Source organism: Phodopus roborovskii, unplaced genomic scaffold, assembly GCF_943737965.1.
Source record: "Phodopus roborovskii unplaced genomic scaffold, PHOROB, whole genome shotgun sequence".
Classification (NCBI taxonomy): domain Eukaryota; kingdom Metazoa; phylum Chordata; class Mammalia; order Rodentia; family Cricetidae; genus Phodopus; species Phodopus roborovskii.
Window position 1 is genome coordinate 31848115 of NW_026126480.1, and position 12043 is coordinate 31860157.

At 41.6% G+C, this 12043-nt stretch overlaps 1 protein-coding gene across 8 annotated transcripts in view; it reads left to right on the forward strand.

Moving 5' to 3' along the window:
• The window catches only part of Tnrc6a (trinucleotide repeat containing adaptor 6A), a 160352-nt gene that overhangs the window by 72868 nt on the left and 75441 nt on the right, over window positions 1-12043 (forward strand). For 3 of the 8 annotated variants that reach the window (XM_051192878.1, XM_051192876.1, XM_051192882.1), the window contains exon 3: window positions 8427-8474. The exons of 4 other annotated variants lie outside the window; for them this stretch is intronic. In XM_051192878.1, the coding sequence (XP_051048835.1) occupies window positions 8427-8474 (48 nt within the window). Of the gene's footprint in view, window positions 1-7819; window positions 8098-8426; window positions 8475-12043 lie in introns of those variants that run through there. One more of the 8 variants, XM_051192880.1, reaches the window with a different exon arrangement.

Sequence of the window (12043 nt, forward strand, 5' to 3'; positions counted from 1 at the left end):
CTTCTTGCTGCTTCTCCATTACAGTTTTCCCTGGGCCAATTAGTATATTCTTCCCTGACTATTCCATGCTCTCTGTGAGCTTACATCTTTTTTGTTCTGGCCTTTGAGTGGTTTTTACCTCCAAGTTTTGAGATGTCTCCTGGCATGCATGTGCTGTTTGGTCCTTAGCATGACCCTCATCAAGTCTGTAGAACATCTTAGAACATCTATCTAGTTCTCTCTTACCTGTTCTCTAGCCCAGGGGTTCTCAACACGTGGGTCATGACCTCTCTGGAGATCAAAGGAACTTTCATAGGCATCACCTAAAACCATCAGAAAACACAGCTATTTACATTATGATCCATAACAGTAACAAAATTATAGTTATGGAGTAGCAACAAAAATAATTTTATGGTTGGGGGAGTCACCACAACATGAGGAACTGTATTAAAGGGTCATAGTGTTAGGAAGATTGAGAACCACTGTTTTAACCTGTGAGCACTAGTCATATTGGCTGAACTCTGGACTCAGGCCAATCTGATTGGGTACCCTTCTTGCACCACTGGCACAGTGTGGCTGGTTCCCCAATGCTACTCTAAAGTAGTTGTAGAATTGTGTCATTTGTTTCCCATCTCTCACAGATCACTGTCTCCATTTCTTGATGTCTACTATTTTTAAAACCGTTATCTCATAATTTTGTCTGATATTTTTCCCTTGTTTTTGGAGGGAGGGGAAATATCATTCTAGTTAATCCACTTGGTTGGAATCATCAAACTTTGAATATGTGAACAGACTGTATGAATATACTTATTTATTTATACACATAATTTTTCAGTATGTTGCTATAATCCTTTACTATTATAATGCATTTTAATGTTCAAATTATCTTCAACTTGGTCAGGAGGCAAAAGCATCACTAATGTAAAATACTTAACACAGGCCAGGCATTGGTGGTGCATACCTTTAATTCCAGCACTCGGGAGGCAGAGGCAGGCAGAGCTCTGTGAGTTTGAAGCCAGCCTGGTCTACAGAGCTAGTTCTAGGACAGGCTCCAAAGCAATACAGAGAAACCCTATCTCAAAACAACAACAACAACAAACCAACTTAAAACACTTCTCTGCTAAGTGGAGGGGAGTAACCTGGATGACAGGACAAGGGCATTATCAGAGAGAGGAGGGAACAACACTTGCTTTGACTGTAACTGTCTGAGGGACCTAGTAAAAAGAGGGGGTACCCATTTGATCCTCACTAAAGTCATGAAGATGCCTGGTAGGTCTGGTGGCAAGCCATAGAATTATTGAAAAAAAAATACTGTTGGTATTTGTAATACAAAGCAAAATAGCAGTTAAAGAGCCCATGGGGAGGTCTAGAGGAATCCTATTCCTGCCAATAGCCCTGATGGTGACAGACAACTGACTGGCAGAAGGATGATGCTCCTTGACACACATTAAGGATATGCCAGAGAAGGGAAGGTGACATTTGTTTTTCTTTAGTCTACAAATGTCTTCAGTTAAATGTTTGGAGCTCCCAAGCACTAAGCTAGGTACTGGCAATACAGCCAGCACAGTGGGTATGCTCTACTCTCTGGGACCTGACATGTCATCAGTGGCTGGATACAATAGGTTGTCTCATGAAAACATGTGAGGTTCCAATCCTGGGATGCTCCAGTTCTTTACAGAGAGCTGGGCTCCCAATTCAGTAACAGAGAACTAGAATGGTGCCAATTACTCTTAGCACTTGACTTATGTCTGTATTCTGATGACAATCAAAATATCTGATGAGAGTCAGAGAACCTCAGGGAAGGTTTGCAAAAGAGACCACATTTGAACTCAGCTTTAAAGTGGAATTTGTGAGGTAGACATAATGGGGAGGAAAGGACTCCCATTCACATGGAACAGCATGCTCAAGTCACAGAACCCCTGGAAGACACAATAAACTGGCTGTAATTCAATGTCACAGATCATGAATTAGGGGCTTAGAGAAATGGGTGGGCTCCTGAAGGCATTTTATGTTATATGATGGGTTTCTGATGGCATTGTATAGAATGGAGCTACTCAAGAATTTTTAGCCTTCAATACATTCAAGAGTATTTAGTGGCAGCAGGAGCTCATCAGATTTACTTGCTAGGGAAACCACTTTGGCAGCAATAAGGATAGATGGAGGAGATAAGCAGAGGGTAAGAAGATCATTTGTTCATTAGCAAGCATTACAAAGAGCCTACTTAATATGTAAGCATTCTGCTACGTGTGGAGATTCGAGGAACAGGATAGACATGTGCCTTATCCTGCCAAACTTTCCAGAGAACCAGGAGACTCAATGAATAAACAGACAGCAGAGACATTTCATTACAAATGTGATTAATGCTTTGGGAAGTCTTGAATAGCTTTGGAGTATGTGCTTAGGAGCATCAAAGTAAGTGAAGGAAAGTGAAGAGATAGAGAGAACACAAGGCTTTCTTGAACTAAGAGACAGGAGTCTTTTAAAAGGAAATGAAAGACTGAGTGCTTGGAACAAAGTGAACAAGAGAGATGATGAGAGGTCATGGCTACAAGTAACATTGGGGGATGATAAAGATTCTAGACTCAGAGCCAAGAGCCCTTTATGCCTTTGCATTATTATTATTATTATTATTATTATTATTATTATTATTATTATTATTTTGAAACAGGGTTTCTCTGGAACTTACTCTGTAGACCAGGCTGGCTTTGAACTCCCAGAGATCCGCCTACCTCTGCCTCCCAAGTGCTGGGATCAAGGTGTGGGCCTCCACCGCCCTGCTGCTTTTGCATTATTTTAAGGTGGATAGTAAGATGATGATGGTGTTTTTATTGAAAGTAAGAGCATCCAGGCTGCTGTGTGGGAATTGTCCCAACACACTGCAAGAAGAAGGCACATGGGCACTACTGGAGACAGAGAAACCATGACCCTTCACCCGCTTGGGACTGCAAGTGGGCACAGATTGTTTTAGTTAACATCCAGTTGTTTCTCATACAGTTAGATATGCATGTATTCTGAGATGCAGTAATTCTAATCTAGAGGTGTGCTAGTCAGCTTTCTTCTTACTGTAACAAATACCTGAGACAATCTACTTGTCTCAGAATAAGAAAAGGGCTTTGTTTGTTTGTTTTTTCTAGTTCACCATTTTGGAGAGTTGAGTCCATGATCAGTTGATCCCATTGTTTCTGAGGTTGTGGTTCAGAGTATATAACTGCAGAACTACAAGGCAAAACAGAAACACCTTGTGGCTGAGAAGGCCAAGAAAAAAGAACAGGGGTTCCCACTATTCCTGCCAAGGACACTCCCACAAACGACTGAGGAGCTCTTGCTATGCTCCTATAGACTCCACCACCTCCCAGTAGTGCCATTCTGGTGAAAAGCCTTTACCACATGGCCTTTCCGAGGGCATGTATAACTTAAACTATAGCACAAGGCATTTATGTAAGAGAAATGAAAACTTGCCCGTTGTTGCTAACTTTTCCTAGGGAGATGCTGATATATGTCTACTTGTCCTAGATGGGGCATCTACCACAGACCAAAGGAATATGGGTGGGGAGTTATAGGAGCAGGGGTAAAGTCACTGAAAAGTTCACCCCAGCCTGGGCAACCACCCGGGAAAGCTGCACCTGGAAGCTCCCCGAATGACCACATGAAACTCCTTTGGTTAGAGTCTTTTCTCCCCAGCAATTGCTTATTGCTGCTAGAACCTTGGAGAGGAGCCTTGTGAACTTTATAGGCTTCAACTTTTCCCAAACTTGTGAGGGCTTAGCTTCCTTCCTCCCTCCAGGAGGGAATGTTTCAATTCAGATGAAATTGCCCCATAAATGTCTGACAATGCAGGGCAGTTGGCGCTGGTGCATGCCTTTAATCCTGGCATTCAGGAGTCTGTGATTTTGAGGCCAACCTAGTCTACAGAATGAGTTCCAGGACAGCCAGGGGCTACACAATGAAACCCGGTCTCAAAAAAAAAAAAAAAAAAAAAAAAAAAATCCACTGAATAATAATAGCCCCCCCCCCCCACAATAACTGATCAATGGGCAAACAAACAAGTTGTGGTATATCTATTCAATGGAAAGAAACAAATTTGGTACATACAACAATATAAATGAATCTTATATTTGTTCAGCTAGAGAAGACAGACAGAAAAGGGTATATACAGTGTGACTCTGTTTATGTGCTCATCTAGTCATGAGTGTACTGACTTACAGTGAGGTAAACCTGAAACATAGTTTTAGGGGGCTGGTGTATGGGAGAGGACTGTGGAAAAGTGACTGAGAAGAGGCACAAAGGGATTTTCTTGAGTGATAGGATTCATTTATATTGATTGTGATTGTGGTTACATGACTATATCTGTCATAACACATAAGGTTTTTCACTTTAAATGGGTGAATCATATTTTGTGTAAAGTATAACACCATAAAGAAAAAGAAAAAAGAAAGGAGTTGGGAAAGGAACCCTGGAGTTTTCAGAGTATGCTGGGGAGTATCAGTGAGAAAAGAGAGGAAGAAAAAACTTAAGACGATGTTTTCAAAATAAAATGTCCTGCAATTGCATTGAAAGACGGAGGTGGTGGTGGGGTGATGGTGGTGGTAGTGTTAGAACTAATTTTTAGGTCTCTAGTTGAATCTATTTAGGGACTGGTCCTCTTATTATTGGTTTGTCACTTGTCTCCATTGCAACATTCTTACCCTGTTTCCCCTGGGGTTCACATCTTCAGCTTCAATAAGCTACATACAGAAAATATTTATGACAGCATTGCATCAGTACTGGGTATCCACAGACTTTTGGTCACTGTCTCCTTAGTAATACAGTTTAGTAACTCTGTGGATATTTACTTTGTACTGGGTATTATAAATACTTCAGAGGTGATTGAAAGTTCGTAAGAAAGCCAGGCATGGTGGCACATGCCTTTAATCTCAGCACTCAGGAAGCTACTGGAGGATCTTGGTGAGTTAGAGGCCAACCTTGTCTGCATAGTGAGACCCTGTCAAAAACAAAAGCAAAACTGAACTATTTAAGTGAATTTATTTTCTGTTTGCTCAGAAGTTGTCTATTTTAGAGCAATGGTGTGTGTGTGTGCAGTATAATTTCTGTTTTAGAGGTGTAATTGACTAGACCCTGCTATGTCAGTCTCTGTGTGGGACATAGTTACTACATGGAGTCTTCAGAGCATTTGCACAGAGTGACATTTTATTTCCTTCCAGTTATCGTTTCTCTTTTACAGCATATGTATGTATGTATGTATGTATGTATGTATGTATGTGTGTGTGTATATATTTAAAATTATTATATTTGGCAGATTGATATATACAGCAGATTCTATTATCTCTGATCACAATTTTGGGACAGCAAGGGGTTATATTTATAAAATATTTATCATCAAATAGGTTGCAATGTCTAATGCAGTTGAGATCTACAATATAGTAGTTAGGAGGGGACTTTGGAGCCAAACTATCTATCTATCTATCTATCTATCTCTGTGTGTGTGTGTGTGTGTGTGTGTGTGTGTGTGTATCATAAATAAAATCTTAATTACCCATTACTTACATGATTTTGGGAAGTTTACCATGCCTGTTGGCAAAGGGGATGTAATACTCCTACTTCATTAGGCTGTACAAAGACAACAATTAGTGACTAATTAGTATTTGTAAAGTACTTAGAACAGTTTGGTATAGTACACATTAAGTACTGAAGAAATTATAATAAAGTGATGTAAATACACTCTTTCTAGGAAAGCTTATCCATGTTCATGTGTCCAAATTCTTTCTATTTATTACTGTGGAGACTTTCTAAATTTAAAAACATTATTGGGGGCGTAGCTCAGTGGTATATTGCTACCACTGAGTGGATGAGTGTTTTGTCTGTGTATATGTATGTGCACCACACATCACAACAGGAACTCACAAAAATGGAGGCAGGAGCTGAAGCAGAGACTTGGAGGAGTGCTGCTTACTGGCTTGCGTCTCATGGCTTGTAACCTATTCCCCTGCTCTCTTCCAGACAGGGTTTCTCTGTGTAATAGCCCTGACTGTCCCAGGACTCACTTTATAGATCCGGCTAGCCTAGAAATCAGAGAATTCTATCTGCCTCTGCCTCCCAAATGCGGGGGACTAAAGGTGTGTGTCACCCTCCCCCAACCCCCTCCCCCAGCCTACATTCTTTCACAACCTGGGATAGCCTGCCTGGGGTGGTACCACTGGCAGTGAGCTGAGCCTCTCCACATCAGTCATTAATCAAGAAAATGCCTATAGAAAAAATGCCTACAGACCTGCCTACAGGCGATTTGATGGGGCATTTTCTATGCTGGGGTGCCTCTTCCCAGAAGACTCCAGTTTGTGTCAGTTTAACAAAGAACTAACCAGGATAGGTCCTACTTAAATTTGAAGCTGGAGATATATGGTAGAACACTAACATTCAGGCAACAAAGACAGGCAGATCTCTCTGAGTTTGAGGCCAGTCTGGCCTACATACAGAGTTCTAGGCTAACCAGGATGCATAGTAAGACCCCATCTCAAAAAGAAAAAAAAAAAATCATAATGTAAAAATTACTTTACTTTATATTTTGTAAATATTTTTTTCAAAAAAATGTTTATAGGCTCATAAAATTAAAAACACTAAAGAAGAAAATTGTATAGCAGTAGTTAACATTTTGGTTCATATTTTAATTCCTTTTTGGGCATTCATTCATTCATTCATAGCTTATTATAATACACACTTCTCCCAGAGCAGCATTTCATGGGAGAGACTGGAACAGGTATAAGCTAGTTGAAGGACTCAGGGTAGAAAAGAGCAGAAGTAATCTGCAGAGTGAGTTTTCTGAGAAAGTAGAAGGAAACAGATTTTAAGTAGATGAGAAATTTGCAGATTACCAGAAGCCCTGTATGCACTGAACATACAAGAGTAATATATACGTATGTACATCATAATTGTGTCTTAATGCATTATATTGCTTCATCTACCTGCAGGTATGTATCTTATTGTATTTACACTCAGGTGTCTATATTGTATTTTTTTACAATTATTGTAATGATTGTATCTTCATGTATTATATTGCTGCATCTTATTGTATCTATATGTAGATTTATATTTTACAGGCATTTATCTTACAGTACCCACAATTGGGTGTACACATATTTTTCTGAGAACTAGTCTGGAATCTGCCTTTTCATTCTTTTATGGTAACGAAGTCCCTAGGCCGGTATTTCCCCCTCCATCTTTTCTTGCACTTGCAAGTGGCTTTTAATGCCATCTCATATCGTTGGACTTTGTAGCTGGTTACAGTTTTCAACCTTTTCAGTGCCGTGAGTTACTGTCTTGATGATGAAATACTTAAAAATGATGCCCAAAATGATTATTTCTTGAGCAGAAATTGAGTGAAAGTGGAATTGCTGAGTCAAGGGTGTGTAAAATTTTGAGGCATAAAATCGTATTGAAACCGCACAGCCGGCCTCAGGTATGCATTCTTCACCCGAGGAGGCAAGGGACAAGCAGAGAGGTTAAATAATCTGGCTCAAGGTCAAAAGTAATTAGATGTGGGTGAATTTAAAAACGGCGCGGGCTCCTCCGGCAGCGGCAAGGGTGGAATTTGCGGTTTGGTGGATTTTTTTTTTTTTTTCTTTCTTTCTTTTTTTTTTTTTTTAAAGGCGTGTTTCTGTGAGGGAGGGGCCGGGCAGAGGGGAAGGAAACTTGTGTCGCAGTAAAGGACGAGGAGGAGAGGACCGGAGTCAAACCCCGGACGGCCTAGGCGACAAAGGTCTGCGCTCGCCAGGCCCCGAGAACGCTCGCGGGGAGCCTCGGAGTTCTCCGACAGCTCCGGCGAGGTTCCGGCCGCACCGGGCGGTTGCCAAGCGTCTGCCCTGTCCAGCAGGCCTAGTTACTAGGGCCTCCATCTTGGGGGCCCCCCCAGGGCTACCGCGCCCCCGGAAGGGGTTGCGAGTGGGGCATTCACTTCCGGTCTGGGGCCTGCGGCGGCAGCGGTGGCGGCGGCGGCGGCAGCGGGTCGGTGTAGAAAATGGCGCTGGTGCAGCGGCTCGGGCCTGTCCCCGCGGCGCTGCGGAGGGCTTGAGGCTCGCGAGCCTCGTTCCCCGCGCCCCACGCGCTCGTGCACTTTACACACATGAGGTGAGGGGACCGGAGGGGAGTCTCGCTCGGGGTCGGGAGCCAGCCGACGGCGCTGCCGCAGGACCCTTCGGGCTGCGGGGCGGCGGCACGGGGCAGTCCCCGGGAGCGCGGGCCTGGGTGGGAACCTCGGGCGGCCCGGGAAGCTTCGGCCCCGCGCGGGCTACGTCTCTGGGCTGGACCGTCCCGGGCTCGGAGGCCCGCAGTGCTGCAGCCCGCAGCCCCGCCCCTCCCCCACCGCGCGGGCGCTCTGCCGCAGAAGCTCGGTTTTCACGCGCATCCCCTCCCCCCGTTTTTTTTTTTTTTTTGTTTGTTTTTGTTTCCTATTTCAGAGAATTGGAAGCTAAAGCTACCAAAGACGTAGAGAGAAATCTTAGCAGGTAAGATGGGCGAGCCTTCAGTCTCCCGCCCCCTTTATAATCGTGTGTTTGCACTCTGCTTCGCCCTTCCTGGGTTTACAGACATTCCCCCCCACCCCCCCCCACCCCGTGTCATTTGCTTTCGCACGCAGGGAACAGACATTCGGGAGAAACGGCCTCAGGGAATTTTGCATGGGGGGGCATTGCAGGGAGATGCGTAATTACGAGTGTGTTCGTTCTTAAAAAGAAAAGCAAAAGGCAGTTCTTGTAAACTTAGTTAAAGCATTCTCACCCTTTTAGAATTTAATTAGGGGACTTGTGCATTAATTACTATTGTAAATGGTTGCAGGCATTGTGTGACTCATGATTGAGGCGGCCCTTATGGCGGGCTGTCAAACTGTTTTGGCTTCCCCGTTATTACTTTGTAGCTAAATTGTTGCCTTTATAAAAAGATACTATGTGCTCGAATTTTTTGCTCGTTCTCTCTCTGCACATTGTAGTCAGGCACATTCTGTTGCATTGGAAACAGTTTTGTCCTTGAACTTCATCGAGCATAAACTGCGTTTTGTTTTCCCTTGAAACATTTTAGTCTGTGTTTAGTGTATACTCTTTTTATCATCTGGGAAAGTAATTAAAAATTATTTTCAGTAAGTGATGATCATTTCTGTTGGGCCTGAGTGCTTTTGCACTGGTACCTGAAGCATCAAATACTTTGTCTAGGAGAAGGGTTGTTTCTTGTTCCCCACCCCCAAGTGATGCATTTCTGGAAAATGTTTAGTTTTATTGAGTTGTAATTGCTTCAACATCAGGGAATCACACTATGCTTAACCCTTTTTTCAGATCCATTTTAAAACAGGCTTTTCCTTTCCTATTCACTTTTTTGTATCATATTTGGACTCAGAGAAACTTCGAGATTGATACAATCTAAACAGCTTCATTTGTTTTAGGTCTTAATATGGCTTACGTTTGTTTATTGGAAGTTCTAGGCTTATGTTGTGGTTATTAGCACACTTGTAATTCCACAAATACTTTTCACCATGTAGAATTGTTCCAAATTTCTAGCTCTTTGAATTTATGTTAATCTGTTGGGGTGACTGTTAAAGAATCTGTTCTGTTGGCAAAGGAACAGTATTGGCTTACCCAGCAAGAGATTTTCTGGAACTCTAAATAATTATGGAATCATTTAAAGGGACATTAAAGTTGCTATCCGTGGCTAAATCACTGCCTGCTGTATGCTTAAACAAGTTACGTTGTCAAAAACCGGGAAAGAAATAAGATACAGAGCCAAACAAAATAGATTGAATTATTGAGGTGTAATTTTAGTAACAGTGTAGGTTTTGGGTTTTTTTTTCTCCTTCCAATTTTGTTTTGTCAGGTATCCACATAGGTCTTGTGTCCATGAGGGTACCTAAAACCTAGGTAAACATTGTAACACAAACATGATTTTTACTTCATTATGATTGGGCAGAACTTGGAATCTTTTCTATTGGCCTGTTGGCCTTGTATCAGAGTTTGAATTCCAGCTCTGCCATTTAAAATGACCTTGACTCTTGGTAAGTCACTGGGCCTTTCTGTGCCTAATTTATGAAATGAGAGGCTTGGTCCATCCAGTTACTAAGGTCTGCTAAGGCCCCTTGGGTTACATTGCTGTGTGGGTGCTGGGAATCAAACCTGGGTCCTCTAGAAAAGTAGCCAGTGCACTTAACTGTTGAGCTATCCTTCCAGCCCCCAACTGTTGTAATTTTGAAAATATATTTGGAGGGTAGTGTTACAGAGCTAGTGAATATTCAGAACTGGATCTTAAGGTATCAGCTGGTATCTATTACTTTTCAAGTGAGAAAATTCTGTTTGAGAGACAGTCTCCAATGACAGAGCTGGGCCTCTAACAGGCCTTCTCACTCCAATTCTAGTGTTTTCACTAAATATTAGATAAAATATAATGTACATTTCTGTTTTTTGGACAGAAAAAAAAAGCATTTATATCAATGTACCTTGTGCTCATTCTAGTGATTTCTGTAATTTAGGTGAATTGTGTAAATAGAAGTTAACATAATTTGTGAAAGTGATCCCTGCTCCCAAACCAACCATTAAATGCCATTGTATGGTGAATATTAAAGGTGCTGTAAACTGTAGCATCTAACCTGGGTCACTTTCAATTGAACCATGAATGTCTGTAACAGATCCTATGTCACAGAGCCCAAGACAATAGGAGTGAGCCAGGGTATACCTCTCTCTAGAGGTTATCTGTTGCTGCCACTGATTTTCCATTGTTTAGGTGAAAAGTCATTCTGGTTTTGTTAGGTTTTTCTGTTGCTTGCTCTGATGTGGCTTGTAGGCTAGGCCTCTTTCTAGCTTAATTTGGAGATTATGTGGTAAACTAGCTGCTAGAATAAATGAATACAGATAGTGGGCTTAGCTTAAAACTGAAAATTTGTACAAGAACATCATAAAAGAATAGTTTATAATATTTTTTGAATTTTGGTGTATCAAGTATATCTGAAAGTATAATTTGAAAGGCATAAAGTCTTTTACAGTTTTGTTTTATGACAACCCCAAAAGTATTGCCCATGATTGGAAATACTAAAATGGCATGTGTTACATGTATTTCATTCAGTCTAGACTAATCTTACTCCAAATTGAAATAAAGTCCACCTGATTTTCATTAAAAAAAAATAATAATAATTTGAGGACTAGAGAGATGACTAGGCAATTAAGAGCTCTTGTTGCTCTTGCAGAGGACCCAAATTCCATTCAAGTTCAGTTCCTAGAACCTGGGTTGGCTGACTCACATTAAGTCCAACTTAATGAAGCCTATGTCCTTCCAGTACTGACAGAAGCACTGACAGCACATGTTCAGTCCATATTTCCGGATCAGACCGTGGCTGTTAGAGCAGACACGGCAAGAGTGAGAGCCCTGGCCGAACTTCCATGGGTGACTCCAGAAGAGCTGTTAGTGACCCATCTTGACTTGAGGCGGCCAAAGAGGAAAAAGGGCTAACGTTAATCTTAATAAAAAGTAATTTGTAATCTTAAGCAAGGTACCAAAACTAGGATAGTAGATACTCCTACTTTTCATAATTATTTTGTCATTATACTCTATCCCCAAAATACAGCATTATGTCTTACACAGTAAGGAGGATCTTGTACATAACAGTCAAATGATCAAACATGGGAACATGGTGGATTTTCTTTCCACCATTTTTTAAATTATCATTTTATTTAAATAACTTTTTTTGTTAATTCCTCATACTGAACATAGTTTCCCCTCCCTCTCCTCCTGGTCCCTCTTTCTCACCATTTCTTGATTCAGGGTTTCAATAGCTATTTTGTCTCTGAAGCTTCCTTGCTACTCCTTTTGTGACAATGCAATTTTTTGACTAATTGTTTTGTATAATTCAGCTTGGGTTTGTCTGATTTCTTCTGAATGACCAGCTAGAGGTTAAATCTTCTTGGCTGAAGTGTCCCAGCAGTGGTGATGGTTGTGTTCTCAGCATATCCCTGCAGGTGTTCTTGATCATCTCAAAGGAATTTTCTGTAGCATTGTTCAACACTTGCACCTTTATGCGGGCCTGGTTAGTGTTTCTTTCATT